The sequence below is a fragment of the Monomorium pharaonis genome, chromosome 4 (assembly GCF_013373865.1).
Source record: "Monomorium pharaonis isolate MP-MQ-018 chromosome 4, ASM1337386v2, whole genome shotgun sequence".
NCBI lineage: Eukaryota > Metazoa > Arthropoda > Insecta > Hymenoptera > Formicidae > Monomorium > Monomorium pharaonis.
Genome location: NC_050470.1, coordinates 14,977,784 through 14,998,349, shown reverse-complemented (window position 1 = coordinate 14,998,349; position 20,566 = coordinate 14,977,784). Strand labels below are relative to the sequence as shown.

The 20,566-nt window shown below is 35.7% G+C and overlaps 2 protein-coding genes across 3 annotated transcripts in view; both read right to left on the bottom strand.

Annotated features, from left to right (window-relative positions):
- Positions 1-20,566, bottom strand: part of LOC105836803 (osmotic avoidance abnormal protein 3) — a 170,780-nt gene that overhangs the window by 25,689 nt on the left and 124,525 nt on the right. For both annotated transcript variants that reach the window (XM_036285329.1, XM_036285330.1), the window contains one exon: positions 18,748-19,259. In XM_036285329.1, the coding sequence (XP_036141222.1) occupies positions 18,748-19,259 (512 nt within the window). The remainder of the gene's footprint in view (positions 1-18,747; positions 19,260-20,566) is intronic.
- On the bottom strand, positions 16,218-17,294 carry LOC118645049. The gene is made up of 2 exons (XM_036285331.1): positions 16,397-17,294; positions 16,218-16,321 (listed from the first exon to the last, which is right to left on the bottom strand). Exons 1-2 carry the CDS (start codon positions 17,287-17,289, stop codon positions 16,273-16,275), a joined length of 942 nt encoding a protein of 313 aa, XP_036141224.1. The 5' UTR covers positions 17,290-17,294; the 3' UTR covers positions 16,218-16,272.

Below are 20,566 nucleotides of genomic sequence, written 5' to 3'. Positions count from 1 at the left end.
AATTGATTGTCTGAAAAAGTTCCGTTAATTTGGCACCTCACGACATTACACTGTGCTCTACTTATTCCTCTTTGGGCATTGTGAATGTTCTGAAAACAACAGAAGTAGGAGCATCGAAAGTGTGTGTTGGGGTTACAGTTACCCCGTTTGTAGGGAACGTAACAAAAAAAATGGAAAAGTTCCAAATTTGAAGGGTAAGTAAAGTTATTTTTTTGTTCATTACGTATCATTTACGCACACAGTACTTATACATATATATTACCAATGTCGCGATCACTTTGCGAAAATATGCTGCAATTGTAGCATTACAAATTAAAATTTTTTTCTATAACAAATAAAATCTTTTGTAATAAATATTTTTTGTATTAATAATTATGTTTTTATGTATTAATAATTGTTTTTTAAATAAATATTACTATTTTCTTTTACCATTGTGTCTAAACTGCATTCATTTTTTACTAAATTCACATTACGAAATAAATATATTTTTTCAACAGAATAAAAAAACTGACAATAGATTCTTAAAGTACAACTCTTTCTCTTTCTATTGATCACCATTTTAATTACTTTATCTATTTTGTTTCTAATAAATACGGGCGTTTGAAGAAAAGGCAAATTTTTACATAAATTTTTCGTTCCTTTCTCATTCTTTTCAAGAAATCTTTTTTCTTTTAATATCTTCGACTTTTCAGCCAAGACCATCATAATTCTGAGATTTTTTGCTTTTGATTAAAAAAAAAAAAAATTAAAATTGATTAAATACATTTGGAGATATGAGTTAACGAAATTTTGGGGTTAGCGTAACCCCTGTGTGTAGGAATCGGGAGAAAAATAAGGTGTGTAGGCAGAGGGTTAACTATTCCTTATAACATAATCATCAACAGAAATTTTATTCCCAAATTATTTCCGAATAATTTGAGCAGATCGTTTCTGTTTGTTCGTGCCTGTTGTGTTCACAATTAGATGCCTCGAAGATCACTTCGCGTAGAACTTTTATTATAGAACGCGTATAAACCTTTTTAAAAAAAGGTATTAAAAAACGCCAAGTATACGCGCGCAAGAAACGCCCACAAAAATCTATTCTTATACAAAATAATTTTAATTTGGCACTACTGTATGAAATTTTGATAAAATAATCTTTTCTCCAAAAAGAACAAAAATGTATTTTCTCTACAAAAAGTAATAATATAAAGGAAATGCGCCAACTATAAAAATAGATGTTCATACGAACTAGAACATCTACTTTTACAAATATTAATTATATCCAAAAAGAACAAAAAATTATTTTCTCTACAAAAGTAATGATATAAAGAAAATGCGTCAACTATAAAAATGGATGTTTATACGAACTAGAACATCTACTTTTACAAATAATTATTTGTACAAATATTACAAATAAATATTTTACTACAAAAATTTCAATTATGCTACAATGATGAATGTACCGAAATATAATCGACTGACGGACAAAAATTTCGAGCAGCGCGTATTAAAAAAAGCCAATTTTTTAAAAACTTATATTTAAATTTGCATATTCATACCCGTTCATTGCTACGGTACGCGGTATTGCGATATTGCTACGACTTAAATGTCAAAGAAATCTAGAAGAATATCCCATATATATAGTAAACCACACATATTTACATACCTGTGAAGTTAAGTTAAAGCTTGTAACAATATAATTTATGTTTCGTTCATTTAAATATCAATTAAACATTAATTAAACATTAATTTAATTGTAAGAACATTACAATCAATTCATTTCTTAGTTTGTTATTTTAATTAATTTTCTGTACTATTAAAATTAAATTATATTTACCTTTATGGTTTTTTTTTCTTTGAATTGCAATAAAAGAATGACTATTTTTTGTATAATATTAAACAAGGCGATATCATGTTAATATTTGTAATATTATTTAATTAAACATTTATCTTCAATAAGTCTTTAATAAACATTTATAGACAATTTTGGATGTTGGTTATTTCTTTAAATGCTTTCTTCCTCTTTGTTTTCTATATGGCACGATTACTACAAGTAACTAATAATTTTTTCTGGAGTCAAATTGATCCAGTGTGATCGTTAACCCTTGAGTAAATTTCTTGTCACTCCCTTAAGGATTGAATAATGAAAAATCCTTTTTTAGAGGGTGCTTAAAGGATCATTAAAGGAATTGTTATAAATAACACACTCATACCGATAAGAAAGGTGTCAGTAACACCGATGACGTAAGTCGGTCAGCTGCAACAGTCAGCATCGAGCGCATTGCGCGAGGTTCCGCGCAATCCGCTCGACAATTAGCGCAATGCTCCTCAGACAGCACTTGCTGTCTAAGCAAGATTTTGGAACACTGACCGATTTACGCCCTCACGCAATTCTCCCCTTCCCTTGATCAGACAATCGAATTAACGGATATATAAACCGCCGAAAGAAAGTGAGGGACGGATCAACCAGAAGCTGTCAAGAGACGGATCAACCAGAAGCCGTCAAGAGACAGGTCAATCAGAAGTCGACAATCCGAGCTTAACACACGACACTCTGCTTTGCGGGGTCGTGTATCTCCGACAGAAAACATTGTATCGTACACAACCACGACACTTTGCCTTGCGGAGTCGTGACCAGTAAGCTCATAGACGCAACACTGCGGGGTCGCGATCTAACCGCATACTGTAAACAGACATTATAATAAAAGTGCTCAACACAAAGTGGTGTATAGTGACTAAAAAACCCTCCTCGCGAGATCTCTGGCAGCGATCCCCAACGTCCTTAAATGAGGGGTATAACAGAATATTCTCACGAAATTTCATGTTTTGGGGTTTAGGGGTTTGGGCTGGACATCGATGAATAATGAGCCAGTCAATCAGGACCTTAGACTTTATAGATTAATTTCATTTATCACCATCCATTACAGAAACAATTGCTGAGAATATTGGATTTCATTACCAAAGTAATGCATTATATATTTTTTCACATTATCGAAGTAATGCACGACATATTTCTTCACATTACCGAAGTAATGCATGACATTTTTTAATGAATTACTTTAGTAACGGGTAATTGTCTCCATGTTGCATTATTTTAGTAATGAATAATTGCTCTCATGTTGCATTATCCATTACTAAAGTAATGCATTACTTTGGTAATGTGAAAAAATATGTTATGCATTACTTTGGTAATGTGAAAAAATATGTCATGCATTACTTTAGTAATGGATAACGCAACATGAGGGCAATTATTCATTACTAAAATAATGAATAATGCAACATGGAGACAATTGCCCGTTACTAAAGTAATTCATTAAATAATGTCATGCATTACTTCGGTAATGTGAAAAAATATGTCATGCATTACTTTGGTAATGTGAAAAAATATGTCATGCATTACTTCAATAATGTGAAAAAATATGTCATGCATTACTTCGGTAATGTGAAGAAATATGTCATGCATTACTTCGATAATGTGAAAAAATATATAATGCATTACTGTGGTAATGAAATCCAATATTCTATTACTTTAGTAATGGATAATTGCCCCCTGTATTATCCATTAAAAATGTAATGCATAATGATTTGTGTTCTGCATTATTCATTACCAATTTAATGGATAATGCTTTACGAATCAATTACATATTTAGTAACTAATGAAGCCAATGAAACCGGAATTTAATTACCCATTTCTAAAACAATTATTAAGGAAATCAACAATGCATTACCAAAGTAATGCATTTTTTTCAACCTTGTTTTTGTAGTGAGATAAAAACTCACACAACACACTTTATCTTAAGGATATCCTAAATCGTCCCAAATAGACAAAGACGATCCCACGGATATCCCAATGAGTAGCATCCGGGATATCCTACAAAAATATCTTAGGACATCGTAAAATATTTTAAGATATTATACGTTATCGTTAATATATTTCGATATCCTAAAAGGAATAAAATATCTTAAAATGTTATAAAACATCATAAGATATTTTATTAATATCTTACGATATCCTATTACATTCAAGTAATATCCCATCATATCCTTTATGGGGATATTATAATTCACTTTCTCCTTACACTTGATTCACGCTCTACTATGGAGCGTGAATCAAGTGTAAAGAGAAAGTGAATTATAATGTAATGAAAGAGTGACAAATTAAATCTCTAAGAAGCGTAGATTGAAAGATCAGAATATAAAGACAGTACACTTATCGAAACAATGTGGCATATAACAATACTAAAAAATTATAAAGAATGACATTAAAAAATTTTTTATTGTATACGAACAGAGTAAAAACAGATTTTTTAATCAGTTATTCCACATGCTAATTCGCGTGAATATGTAAAAATGAGTAAAAAAAAGTGTAAAACTTTATATTTATTTATAAAAATATAAGTTAATTAAATATGTTTCATCTTTCTGACAACATCTATTGTAATAATCTATAACAAATATGTATGCATAAACAAGAAGTGTTCATGGATCATCACGAAATGTTAGGATGCGTACGGTCTTCGAAGTAAAGCAACGTCGGTGATTGTTGACACTTGGATGGGACCGTTTTTTCAACTACAGAGATTAAACATCCTCTAACAGGAACGACTGTGGCTTGGCGGAAATATAGTCTTCTTCCTCTTATAAAATTATCGTAGAAATAATTAGAATTTTTTTGTTCAAGTTTTTTTCAATACTTGAAAACTCTTAAAAATACTTAGAAATATTAAAAAATTTTCTAAATTATTCAGAATTTTTCATTTTTTAAATTTTTCTGAAAAGCGTTCCAATTCTTGTAAAAAATCGGAACATTTATCAAAAATCCTGAAAATAACTTAAAAAATTCTGACAAATTTTTTCACCAGGATATATTACGATATCTCAGAAAATTCCTTGGACATCCTCTGGACATCGTTTGAGATATCTGCAGGAAGTCAAATCGGTGGACATTTGTACATCCCTAGGATATTTGAGACGGGCCACGGATATCCAAAGGATATTAGTAGTTAATACTATGTCGGTTCTAATTACGGGGCTTCGAGGGGGGTGCGGGTGTGCGGGGGGTTACCCGTAGGCGCGGGGTATGACGTCACGCGGGGGGGTCTCGCGGTGCGGAATTTTCTGACGCAGCTTTTCGGGGAGGAGGGGGGGAGGGAGGGTCGCTGTGCTGGAATTGCTGACGCAGATTTTCGGATTCGCGACCTGGAAGAGGGGAAATCGGGGTCTGCGACCGCCGCCACCGCCGACCGCCGCCACCGCCGCCCGCCGCCGCGGTGCTCGCTCTCTCTCTCTCTCTATTACGAATTTCTGTTTTTCTCTTGCCCATACGCGATATCTCCAACCATGTAGTCTTATCATTCTCTCGCTCTTTCTCTTTCATTCGTTGCGTTCTTTCATACGCGGTCACATACATGCGTTCTCACCCATCTTATCTATGTACCTCCTACTCAGTTCTGCATACGCCATTATATCGCAAAGGAATAGAAAAGAGAAAAGATATTCCCGAAAAAATTATTTATAAATTTTTCTTATTTATTCTTTTTGTAACGCGTTGTATATCTATTGAATCACACGCTATCGAACCACATCATACAGCTATCAAACCACTATTGAACCGTTATCAAACTGTATCATACAGATATCGATCCATTATTGAACCGCTATTGAACCACTATCAAATTATGCGGCTATCGAACCGTTATCAAACTGCATCATACAGCTATCGAACCGCATCGTACAGCTATTAAACCGTTATCAAACTGCATCATACAGCTGTCGAACTGCATTGTACAGCTATGGAACTACTATTAAACTACATCAAACATCTACAGGGAAAGGGTAAAAGTAGAAACATTTTATTGCGTTTATATATTTTTTATTTTGAAAAAATTTCGCAATTATTTTGGTGTTGCGACCACCAGTTAAATATTTTAAATACATTTTGAAATGCACAATTCTTAACATGTTTTTCACATCGTATAGTATTACTAACATCTAGATTATTAAAAAAATCAATGTCTTCGTAATCCGCATCCAATGTCTTGATATATATCCCATTATCGGTATCGAGCATGTCCGTCAACCATTCCCGTCTCTAAAGTCCCTTAACGTACGAGAGTATTGCTGTCATCCGTATTACACACAGCAGATGTAATCAGACGCTTCGCCATGCTGTACGGTATCATTCCGTCCTTCGATTGCAATCCATGATGATAGTCAATCAACCAAGAAGTGCAAGACTTGTCGGATTTTGTAAGAACACGCCATGGCATGGGACTAGCAAAAATGTAATGCGTGAGAACTGTTCCTTTTCTTAGTACCGCCATTTCCTTTACGACAAATTTTTTATCGACAATGAATCCTTGCAGATTCACAAATGTCGGTACGATCATGGTGAGTAACTTTTCAAGACTGTACTTTAACGCTAAATATCTCAGTTTTTATCAGTTTGATGTTACATACTTTTGCGCACTACGTTGGACAACTGACAATGTTCAATTACACGATCATGAGACAATAAGCGGTAGTATTCGCGGGAACATTTTCCTTGCAATCAAATTCTATGCGCACATCCACGGTAGCACTCTTGACGGATTCGTTTTGTCGTGAACAGTCAATGACCGCAAAAGGTCCTTTTCCCAGGAATGTGATTACATTGAGCAGTGTTTCACACTCATATCCATAATAAGATTTACCAAAACGTCGATACATGTCATACAGAATGGCATATCTAGATTTACGAAAATCTAAATTCAAATCGTCGTATGGATAAAATTCGGAGTTTAGATAAAGTTTTACGTTGGTCAAATTACAGTCGTCAAAGATTGTAGCATCTTGAGACATGACATTTTTTCGACCAGTCTGCAGTGTAAAGATAAGCGCGGTTTTTCGAGTTGAATTGCAGTTTTGACAGCCCATGAATGTTTCGTCGTACTCTGCAGCAAAGGGTACGCGTACAAATCCCAGGAGCAAAAACTCATACTTAGATATTGTCTACTCTCCAAAGCTCGCAGCAAAGATAATTTGTTGACTTCGTTTAACGTAACATTCGCGGCATTCGCCAATGCACTTTAAATAATTCAATTTCCGGTTGAGCCGTAGAATTTCCAACAATAGCATTATTATCGTTGCGCGCTCGTATCAAAATCAATTCGTGACGAACGTTAACAATCACGCGTTTGTAATCCTTGCAAAAGCCTAATAATACACTAAGCGGTACGCAAAAGTTGAAGTATCCTTCCAGTAGGTTATACAAAAATTCCCATCCTGCATTTTGTATAATTACTGTTTTGTCATATGATAATGATATATAGTTCTTGAGGGTGCTGGTTATTTCAACGTTTCTGTTACGATCAATTTCCACATCGTTGAGTTCGTATCGAATTTTATCAAACATGAACGCCACGCAATTATTTCCGAGATTTATCTCATCATTATTTTTATCCGTATCGTCTTTCTTTTTTGTCACCAATCTTCCTTCAACGTAGAGAAAATTTTCACATGACAACGTGTATAAATCCTGCTGTTGTATGGGTATCTTTATTTCGCTGTATTCAAATGTGGTGTTGGCGTACGGATTGTACGTATGCGTCTCAATCTTGACGACGCTGTCGTCAAAGATCGGCTCACCTCCAATGTTTAAAATGTTAGACATCTTAGATATTTTGTACGACGAATCCCAATGGTTTTAAAAATTCAACGTTTGACGCGGTGAGTTTCTTTTTATCAGACGATTAAATATTTTTAACTGTCGTACAATTTATGTCACACGGCCGAATATTTTTGACTGGCCTAAAAATTGTGTCTTTCATCTGCTCATTCAATACGAGCATCTCACGTTATCGTCTTCGTACGTGTAATCTAACGGTAATCTCCTTTCTGCGAAAATCGAGTAATTGACCGTCCTGATCCACAATGCGAATCGTCAAATCAGTAATGCTACGTGCGACGATTGGAAGATAAATGATCTGTGCAGGCGTTTCCGATATCTTATATCCTGGTGGTACCCTCGGTGAAAATTCGTGTATCGTGTGTACGCACTTGTTGTTGCTGTACGCACCCGCAGTCACGTTACATTCTATGCGAATAATGTTTACGTGTATGATATTTATAGGTGCATCCGATTCATGCCACAATCGCGATTCAAAAATACGGCGCGATGAAAATTCCAACAGCGATTCAATGTTGTTAGGTTTAATGAAATTTATCCGATAAGCACACATAATCTCGCTCTTCATTGTATTATTGTTAGCACGAATCACTAGCGGATATTCACTCTCTTCTTCATCTTTTTTGCGAAACGTTCTCTTTCCCGCAACATCGGGATGAAATTGTAAAATTGCGCGTTTCAAATATCTATCTGTATCACGCAATTCATACGATCCTTCGGGAATCGTAATTTCCTTATCGTCTTTGTCGTAATAAAATTTGTTATTCGACGAATTTACATTAGGTATAATATGTTTCAAAATCTGTGAGGCCGAGCTCGTAACCGCCATTGCTCAAATCTACGGTTGGAAAATATCTTATCGCGAGGGTGCTACTCTTGCCGGTTAACGTAAACGTCAGTGTCTTGTTGAAACGAATACTGTTATAGTTAAGAGTTAAATTGCGCAATGTTAGCCTTGAAATTAATTATTAACTGTTTGAAGAAAACGCAGATATAGTTGGCCGCAGTTGCTTCGATCATAACGTTGATAAGGCGTGTGATTGTACTCGATCCGCGTTACATCTAAATATTGCACCAGTTCTTTCGGTGGTCTAAGATTGCAGAAACTATCAAAGTATATAGCGCGATTTCCTCTCTTTGCGTACGCCACCCAGTGTGTACCTGATTCTTTAGCATTATCTAAATTTATAATACCGCCCTCGTTTCGATATGCTCCTACCGTTGGTAATGCTGTACGCATAAAAATTCTTCTAAAGTATGGAATGCGCATACGTTTCGCTAACTGTAGTAATTGTATGTTAGTAGTTGCACCTTTTGACATTATTAACGTCTCTTTGACGTTTTTTTTCGTCGATACTTCTTGTCCACGCTTGTATGGAGCGAGATTAACTCCATGATTTTCCATGACACGATTATGACGTTTCAATTCGTCCAGCTGATGCTGCGCTGCCTTGTTATCATTCACAACCTTCGCAACTCCCGCCGCTCAGCCGACCAACGATTCGAGAACTTCCAACAGCGGTAGAAGGGATAAAACACCGCCGCTTTTCGCTACCGGAAATATTCGTTTACTCGCTCTGTTTTTTTATCTTCTTTTTTCTTTTTCAAACCCATACCGATTTTCGTCTTAGTTTTCATAAGTGCCCAAACGGCTGCTACAGCAGCTCTTTCTTCGAAAGTTGAATCGTTCGCTGTAATGCGTTTTCGTGCTTCCGCAGCGAGTATATTGTCAGCTGCGTGTTTGTCGGTTCGTTGCTCTGGGAGTACACAATGTCGTGTTCGCGACACGCCGCGTCCAACGGATTAATACCCCGGTCGCCTCTGGCCAATCGCTTTTTCAGCCTAGTACTCGGACCGAAAAATTGATATCCTGGTATGTGCAGTTCGAAAGGAAGCGTATTTATCGCACGATTTAACAAGCTGCGACCTACCGCTGGCATTCGCGACAATTCTTTATCAACGGTGCGGGGCTGTCGATGTGCGTCTGGTGCGACTGATTGTAATGTTCGTAGCGACGATAGCTTCGAACCTCCGTATCAGCCTTTATATGTTCCGGAAGCCTGTTCCACACGTGTTCAATATAGTTGCCACACACGCGCAGCAGAATAGGTTTTGACACGAATTCTAACTGCTCGGCACTCAAATCGAGTATATCGGAGAGATGTAACAATATGAGAAACATTTTACATACTGAACAATTTTGCTCGGCGCGTCTCTATAAATAGGTCGGTCTTAATATAATTTTTATCAGTTTTTATCAGAGCATAAAGGGAGAAAATATGCGGTTCGTACAACATTCACCAGCGATTAAAGTAACAAATTTCGATGACAGAATAATGTCCGAAAAAAAGATACAGAGGCATGGAAACATGTTGCCGAATTCTATACGCGGTATAATTTGCGGTCCGTCAAATTGTGGCAAGACAAACGTATTAATAAGCTTGTTAGAAAGTCCACATGGAGTACGTTTTGAGAATGTGTATGTGTACTCGAAATCATTACAACAACCGAAATATCAATATTTGGAATGTTTTGGAATGGATATTTTGCATTCTCCAATAACTGTGATGCCATTCAGCCGAGTGAAGCGCTTCCGAATTCCATTTTTATCTTTGATGACGTGGTGTGTAATAAGCAAGATACGATAAGAGACTACTTTGCAATGGGGCAACACGTGGATGTCGACTGCTTCTATCTCTGTCAGACGTATGCAAAGATACCGAAACATCTTATACGCGATAATGCAAATTTGCTAATTTTATTCAAGCAGGATGGTACTAATCTAAAGCATGCGTACAACGATCATGTAAATACCGACATATCTTACGAAGATTTTAGCAATTTATGTCATACTTGTTGGCAACAAAGGTATGGATTTTTAGTGATAGATAAGAATAGTGCGCTCGCCGATGGACGATATCGAAAAGGATTTAATGACTTCGCAATACCATAAAGCAGTTAGTTGTTTTCGATACGTTGACCAAGTAGCGTTTCTCAACATGAATAACACAGATAACAGTATGGATCGTGAGAAGATTGTGAAAGAGGTTGCAAAAACGAGTGATTTAATACGCAAAAAATATCGCGCTTTGAAAGTAAAGTGCAAGGTTGAGGGTAAAGTGCAAGAAGAGATGGCGTTGGAGAGACACTTTAAGCCCATTGTCGAACCATTAAAACAGATTGTTGAAAACACCGTTAGTGATGTATCAGATCCGATTAAGAATGAAACGTTTTTTTCGGGGGAAGACGAATACGCAGAACCAAAACCCAAACGAAAGCGATCAAACGCTTCGTTTAACAGTTCTGTAATGACCTCTACTCCTGTTAAAAAAATGAGACGATCAAAAACTGTACCGTAAAATATACGCGGGAACGCCTGGTCTGTACGAATTAATTTTCATGAAAATGCCCAACATGTATACGAATAATGACCTGCAGAATTATAAAAACATTCTATTGGCGACAAATGCGTATAGACGCGGGCATATTGCACATAATCAAGTAATGGGCAACAAAGGGACTAAATATAAAAATATAATTGCGCCCTTAGTAACAGACGCAAAAGTTGGACAAGGTATACCGAGCGCTATTACATTAAATGATAACAAGATCGATTATGTTCATTGGGATGATCCCAACGAGCTTATAGATCGCCTTCGATTGCTCGATGCCTCATACCAGGTAAGGCACAATGCTCACGACAGCGAGATTCAATTATCGAGGAACTTCACGAGGCTGGTTTTATTATAAATTAAAACTGTGTGAAATAAATCATTTAGTCAACATCGAAATGTCAACAAGTTTGAAACATCGCTCGGAAGAGGTGGTGCGGAACCATACTATCAATGGAGCAGATTAGTCAGAAATTACCTTTGAGTATATACAGGGTGTCTGGTATTTTTTTATGGGATTTTTATGAGCAGGTAGAGCGCATGAAACTGAACAGAAAAGTTCTTACCGTTTTTCCATTTTCGCAATAGTTAACAAGTTAGTGACTTGTAAAATTTTCTGTATTAGCCCGGCCTACCGGCAAATGCAAGCGCGTCGAGCGCCCCGCCGTAGCGGCCGCCCCTCCCCAGCGCTTGAACCTTGAGGTTGCTAGGCGCGCGGGAGGAATTGTTACCACAAGCGACAATGGCTACGCACAAGCGTAACGCTAAATTCTCCCTTCGAGTTATGATAGTTCCTTACCTTTTTTAATAAAAATAAAATTTTTTAACGACAAAAAGTATGTGTGTACGTGTACATACATGTGTACAAAAAATATCAGTTTTAATGCTTAAAGAAGTGATTACTAAATTTATTTTTTTAATAAATAACAATTATTTTTAATAAAAAATATTTTTTTGATGATAGTCTTAAACGTCGTAAACGGTCATTATAAATTTTAAAAGAAACTGATATCATATGCTCGAAACAAAATTTATGCTTCCTCAAAAAACATTAGAAAATTTTATCGATTAAAATGAAAATGACAACCAAATAAAATGTTTGTTTCAACTTTATATTCTTAATTAAAAATTAAATAACTAGGATATTTATATTTTTAATATAATTAATCCTTGTACATACATACGCGAGCTAAAGGATAATCACTTTGTGACAGGAAAATGATTATGCCTTAGTTCCGCGATTTTATATCATTATTACTATTTACGCTGATTACTATACACGTACACGTAAAAAAATATGATTCTAGTTAAAAAAAAATCAATTATTCACTTTTAATTTTATTTTTTTTAATAATTACTTTATCTTTAATGACTGAAAAGAGTATTCTGTTGATAATAAACACCACACTTTACATAAAACAAATAATGTTTAACATTTTCGCGTATGTACACACACACATACACACACACACACAAATTACACACAAACTACAAACCAATTCTTGAATTAAGGAATAATCATTTTCCTGTCACAAAGTGATTATTCTTTAGCTCGTGTATGTATGTATCCCCCCTTCCACACACACACACACACACACACACACACACACACACACACACACACACATTACATACTAAAATTTTCTTAAATTAAATAAATATTGTTTATAAGTTTTGAAACATTTAATAAATTCATATATTCGTAAATTTACACGGAGAAAATTTTATAGTAAAATTATGTATGATTTTATTATTTATGATAGTAACCACGAACTGTAAGAAGAAATTTCAGAGAATTATATCATATAAGTAGTGTAAATATTGTCGTAATTTGATGAAAAACATAATAAAAATTTTCATAATTCCTTCTTGGCCCGCATTTACTATTTACCATAGTAATTTTTACCATGAAGTTTTTTCCGTGATTATAAATCTATCACAAGAATTAATTTTATTAAAAATATAAATATCCTAGTTATTTAATTTTTAATTAAGAATATAAAGTTGAAACAAACATTTTATTTGCTTGTCATTTCCATTTTAATCGATAAAATTGTCTAATGTTTTTTGAAGAAGCATAAATTTTGTTTCGAGCATATGATAACAGCTTCTTTTAAAATTTATAATGACAGTTTACGACGTTTAAGACTATCATGAAAAAAATATTTTTTATTAAAAATAATCGTTATTTATTAAAAAATAAATTTAGTAATTACTTCTTTAAGCATTAGATCTGATATTTTTTGTACATATGTATGTACACGTACACATATACTTTTTGTCGTTAGAAAATTTTATTTTCATTAAAAAGGGTAAGGAACTATCATAATTCAAAGGGAGAATTTAGCGTTACGCGTCGCTTGTGAGTAATCATTGTTGCTTGTTGTAACAACTCCCCCCGCGCGCCTAGCAATCTCAAGGTTCAAGCGCTAGGGAGGGGCGGCCGCCGCGGCCGGGCGCTCAGCGCGCTTGAATTTGCCGGTAGGCCGGGCTAATACAGAAAATTTTACAAGTCACTAACTTGTTAATTATTGCGAAAATGGAAAAACGGTAAGGACTTTTCTGTTCAGTTTCATGCGCTCTACCTGCTCATAAACATCCCATAAAAAAATACCAGACACCCTGTATAAAGATAAAATACACTTTTTTATATTATGTGAGATTTCTTTATCATCCTTCCATCATCCTTAATACGTAAAATGTAAAACTATAAAATGTTAAAGATATAAATATGTTATGGCGGTATTCGGTAATGTTCGGTAACGTTTCAACTGAATCGGGTATGAGATATCTCTTGTCGTCATATGGACTTAGAGCGATTATACGGACACCGTATATACTTCATGCAGCTTGGATCTTTTGCATGGTTGGCGGCGCGTCATCTCGATCTCATCTCTTAAACACAGGGTATAATCATCGAACGTTATGGTTCGCGCTTATTCTTGACACCTTTCGCCTTTTTAGTGTCCTTTTTTCCTTCCACCTTTAACGCATACATCTTTGCTCTCAGTCCAACGAACTCGGTCATTATCACGCTATTGTTCTCATCTTTCATTAGGCTCGGAATTTTTTTATTTTCGAGAGGCATACCGTACGCGTTGTCGACCGGATAATCGCTTGTGTCCAACCTAGCGATATTGCGTTTCATCGTCTCGTAAATATCCTCGCACTCGACGTGATATACGAGACTGTCGGTGTCGGTGTACATGACTCTACATTTGTCGCGATACAGAGGTAGCATGCACTCGTGATGAAATTCATATAGACACATCTTAGAAATATCTAGAATACACATGCCTACGTAAATCGGCTTATATAATTTCACTTCGAGTTTTCTAAGTTCAACGGCGATTAAATTTTCCGCAAAAATACTTCGACTGTGAAAATTCGGTTTTGCGATTATTGTTTCCGCACCATACCGCCCCGCCCATTTTGTCAACAACTTAATGTCAACATGATTGCGCACATTCTCCATGGTTTTACCAAACATCACATTATTCATTAATTTATACAAGTTTTTTTCGAAATCATTTTTGGCGAGAGTCCGGAATAATGTCAATATTTAACTCTATGTATTTACAGAGCCATGGAGATTGTGCGAATTTTAATATACGGTGTATCTTCGCGATACGAAGACCGTGACACGCACTGCTGCAGGTTGCGGTAATGGATGACGTAACGCTTTTTATCATACAGCGTGGCGAGAAGTTTATATTCTCGCTTGCCTGGTGGTTTATCACGTGTTGGGCAGAAAGGTAGGTCAGTGTGTTCGTCATGAAGGTCTCGGGGATACTCGAGATCAACTTTGAGAATGTATCCCGCCGGTGAATCAGCAGCGATCGCATTTACATCAAATTTCGAGACTTTGACTCATTGAAATTCTCCATACGGCAGCGGCTGACACATCGCCCAACCGTACAAATTATTAACGTCGAAATACATAAGATATGAGGATGGTTTCGATGGATTGTACGTCTGCATGTACTTGTTGTTAGCCTGTGCATATCTACTCGCATATTGAATGAGATCACCGCGTATACCGCGCTCGATGAACATTACCATGTCGATGTCTGTAAGCAGTTCGAAAGTAATTTTTGTATATTTTAACATAGCGTCCCAGCTGTATCCGGGGTGAGTGTAATAATGTGCTGGATCAAGACCATAACTTTCTAGGCATTTATCGCGGAAATTTTCAAAAATGTCAGCTAACAATAACACATCCGTTTTCAAATATGGATCGCTGTATTCACCCAACCTTCAAATGGAGAATCGCTTTCAGACATGCTCAGCGTGCATGTAATCGCTCTCGGATACAGTATCAGAGATCAGGGAACTGAAAAATGATTCGCGCGGCGGTAAACACGTATCCTGCAGCTTGTTCACGCAGTCAAAGTACTCGTACGGAAATACATATTTTCGTGTCAATAAATCGAAATCCTCGTCAGATAAGTGTTTGGAACATACAATTTTTAATTTTTCTTTGCCTAGAAATGATGCCAATTTTTTGAGACTAGTATTTAAAAATTTATATGAATCTATAAACCGTAGTTTTATGTAATTGTGTGGATCTAATTTATCGGCTGTGTCTACGACATGTTTTGTAAAAAAAATGTTCTTTCGTGATGGGGAGTACGTCGGTCTTCCCTTTAAACGCTGTGGCTATTTCCTTAATAATGAAATGCGAATCGTATCCAGATAAATGATAACAAATAACTGGCACGTATGATGCATTTCGATAATTTAGATTGCAGAGAGAATGTGCAGGACCGCGGTAACGACCCGTCATGTGGCTATGATCGCGCACCCGCGTATCATCCGACGTGAATGGCTTATCACAGATATGACATCGCGTCGCGTTACGGTATGCCTCCAATTGTTCCTTCGATAACGTTTCCATGGGGACATTAGTTGATAAACAAGTCTTAACATTATACGCTAATTCTTCAAGTTGTTTAGTAAACCACGTGACGAAATCTTTATCGCGACAAAACCGGTACGCGGATAACGCGTTGTCATAGGAGCACCGCACGTGATATCCGATGCTGAATACCTCATGTTGTTGATGTGTGTATAACGCTTGCTTTGTATCATGTTGCGTCTTACGCAGCACACACTCGAGGTCCGCGTAGACGATAAAGGGCACTCGTTCCTTGTGGTTTATATTCCGGAAATTCAACCTCTTGTCGTCTTCGGCAGACAATGTGATAGCGCAGTCGTTCATTCTCTGACAGTCTACAGCGTGTGATTGCAACCTCTCGCATGATGAAAAATAGTGCAAGCACTTGTAAAAAATAATAAAAACATTTTTAATTACTTTTGCTAGGTCATGAGAATTCTTTTAATATATTATACATACCAATCGCAAATGTATTTCTTGTGCTTATTTTTACTCAGTTGGGAGCTCATGAGGCGGGACAGATTTTTTATCCAGACAAAGTGGCTCGCGCTGTCTTCGCGCGGATTTTGCACGTATAATAAATTGACATGCTTCTCTTTCTTGTCATTGGAGAGCCGCAGCGGAAGAATCTTTAACATTGCCATTTCCTTTTTCATCCCGTAGACGTTGATTGATACATTGTTAAAATTCTCAAATCTTCCAATGTCCTTTATTGTAACGGGAAACGCAATGTCATCAAACTTTCGGACTGTTGTATAATGCGGATATGACGACTCCAATCCTGTGTTTCTTTCAGCACGGTGTAGAGCGGCGACCACTGACCACGCGAAGCATGCTTTGTCTTTCGAATTATCGTTCACTATCGCGCGCTTTGTCATTATTTCTCGCGGTAATGTCACGTAACATCCCGCGTGCAGAAGATTGTACTTATTTATATTTAGAATCAAATTGAGAATTCGTGACAACGCCCACCCGCTATCACGTTCTTGAAACTCTTCAAGTGACGCTAATGTGGGCTCGATAATGCATCGCTTGTACCACTCATCCAAGTCCGACGTTTGGAATAGTTCACAATTTTTAGTGTTTATACTTTTGTTCGCACGTTTATCACCCATTACAAACACGCCGTTGAATGCTGTGTTCACTTTTACACTATTGTGTTTTTCTAGAGCGTCCCGCACTCGCTCGAGTATTATACTGCTTCCGTCTTCTAAAAACGTTTGCGGTTCAATATAGTTTGTATTTATCACTGTACCTGTCTGAATGCGATTCCCGAACGCTGTATCTATTTCTCGCCACACGAGTCTGTTCGCGTTATTACTAGTGCTCGAGTAATTACCGCCTACATGCATGAAACGTCTTTGTAATTGTGTCTTTTCACCTTCGAGCCGCGCGACCTCGTCACCAACAATTGTTTTTATCCGACGGCAAGCCGAGGACGCTTGATGCGGCTATGTTCCTCAAGCTATTGTATAAACTCGTCGCATCGCTGCAACCACATGAAACACTCGCCCAAAGTAGTGACTCCATTTGCTTGCTCCAATAGCTCGCGTTCTACTTGCTCGAAATTATTCTTCATTTTTATGTCTTTTTAGCACTTTTTTAAAACAGCAGCGTACAATCTTCAACAGGACACTTGCATGTAATTTGTATTGTATTGTACAGTAGGTAGCACCTAGAATCGATATTTGTCTTGAATTTCAAAGTGCATTAGCTTGCTTTGTCTTTCACATCGAATAAAAACACATATCTCTATCTCTTGCTCAGACAGAACGTATTCATCCTCATCATTGTTCAAAAGATTAGAAAATTCGTGGTAAGTGCGCAACATTTTCTCTACATAAGGATTCTCAGTCTCATAACAAAAGTGGCTCAGTCCTGCTATCACTTCGATATACCTTCCAACACTTGCTGGTATCTCAATGAGATGAAAACAGCTTTCCGGAGTCTTTTGAAAATCTGCGTCAGGAATTCCCGCACAGCGACCCCCCTCCCCCCGCCCCTTCGAAAAACTACGTCAGAAAATTCCGCACCGCGAGACCTCCTCCCCCCGCGTGACGTCATACCCCCGCGCCAACGGATACCCCCCGCAAACCCGCACTTCCTTCGGAGCCCCGTAGTTAGAACCGACATAGCATTAACTATTGATATTTATTGCAATATTCCAAAATGACATCTCAGGGACATCCCTAGGATAAAGTGTGCTGTGTGAGAAGTTTTACAATTTTATCCACAAATTTAATCTTTACATTTTTTAGAACGCTGATTTCAAATTTAAAATCAAAATTTCAAAATTAAAAATGGCGGATTTAATGTAGAAACTCATTTTCAAGAAAATCCGATCATTTTTAAAAATTTTGATGTGCCTTATTAGATCCGTCATTTTGATTTTTGTAGTTTAGACCTTAAATTCGAACTCCGGGATCCTAAAAACTTTGAAATACTTACCACTATAAAAATTCCGGTTTAACTTTCTTTTTTTTGAGATGCACATATATGTGTTATCCACAGCGAAGGGGTTAATCAATGAAAGAATTTAATCAATAAAAATTATTTTGATTTTATTGTGAATTCTCAGAGATTATAAAAAAATTTCTTTTTTATTTAAAAAAAGTTTTAGAATCGATGAAATGCAAGTAAAATTTTTTAGGATTTTTAATATTTTTAGAACAGAATATTTTTATAACAAAAATATAACGGGAATTTATTTCATAATTCGGTAAATTAAAAAAATAATTTTTTCCGAATTCTTTATGTTATCTAGAAAGTGAAGACAACTATTTCTACCAATGTACTGTTCAGAACCTTACCAAAAGTTTTTGCTTCTCTTGCATGTGCTAGAAGGGTATCCACTCTTCTGCTTCTCCGAAAATAAGAATTCACCACATTCCAACCTTTTTTTTCTTCTATATTTTGTCCGTTACTTTCTTCATCATCATTATCTAGACCATTTTCATTTTCATCATTGCTACTATTATTATTATTATTGTGATCTGCTTTGGAGAAAATACTGTCAGGATAAAGAATATCTGTCCGTGCTGTAGGAGCAGCCGGTGGTAAAGGTATGTGAGGAGATACGTCCGGCAAGCGCCATCGTCCTAACTCATCGCACCAAGTCGCTGCTTCTCTCATTGTAGCAATATCTCGAAAGGGACAGCCAGGTCGAAGATAGGGCGTCATGAGGTCGCACAATTGAGATGTTAATAATTCTCTTCGAAGAAGTTCGCGACGTTCAGCGTCCCAGGATGCTTGGAGATCCGCTGCCTCAGCTTCTAATTGTTTTACTCGTTTTGCCATCTTCTTCAATGCATCTTCTGTCGATCTGTTAAACATATTGATAAATTATATATTATCAATAACACACGCATTAAAATTTACATAAGATTATGTAAAAATTAAATTTTTTGTTCTTTAATCTTGCTATATACTTAATCATGAAATTTTGTTAATATTTTTAAAAATTATTATGCATATTTTGTACATACAAAAAAATCAAATAACTTTAAATAAAAAAGAATAATTATCTCCTATAGGTTTTTTCATTAAATACAATTTCAAGTTTAGAAATCCTCTATCATGATAAAATTTTAAAAAATCTAAAATTAACCTATTAAGTCCCAAGCGGACAGTTTTCTGTGACTTTCTCAGCAGTATTTTTCATTACGATTTTGATCCTTAAAAAATTTTACAACTTTTTTTATGTAAAACTTCTTGAATTTTCAATATCTGTCTTCAGAATTTCTAAAAAATGCGACAAGTTATGTTAATTTATTTGCAAAAAAAGCTGATTCTTTTATTAAATTTTTTTTCAATAAATACTTATACATAATAAACGGATGGACATATCCAGTGTTGCCAATAGTTGGAAAAAAAAGATAGCTAACCAGTATCTTAAAAAAGATAGATTAATAGCTAAATTAACGGCAAGGAAAAAATAATATAGCTATAGATAATAGTTGAAATTTAATCCAAAGTCTATTATTATAAGTCTGTTATTATATTAACAATATTTTTAAAGGGGTAAAAATGAGGAAAGTGAACTTTTTTTCAAACTTTTTAGATCTGTACTAATAAATGTACTTATTTAATTTTTAATATAAACCGTGTATTTTTGATACATAATACAAACTAATCATAAAAAGTAGAGACTTTATGAAGTTGTAAGTCTTTAGTAAGATATTAACTAATCACGTTTGAATTTAAAGAAGAATAATTGAATATGATTGGTAATTTCTTATGACTTATGATTCTATTATAGACAAGCCTGTGCTTTCGCGTTTTCGTTCGCACGCATGCGTATAAGAAAGAGAACGTTTACTATTTTTCCTTTCCTTAACTTTATAAGAAAAAAGTTAAGAAAATGGCTAATAGCAAAATTCATTTTTAGCAACCTAGATGAAAAAAAAGCTAGATCTAGCTACAAAATAGTTAAATTGGCAACACTGGAAAAGAGGTTGAAATAATTGTTACAAACATAATTTTATACAAAAATTTTTATTAGGCAGAAGTAAAAGAATATCAATATTTGTTGCATGGGTAAGGAAAACTGCTAAAATCTTACCAGTGTTAATAATCTAGAAACAGGTCCTTTTTAAAGAAATCAATACAGAATTTGTTTATACATATATG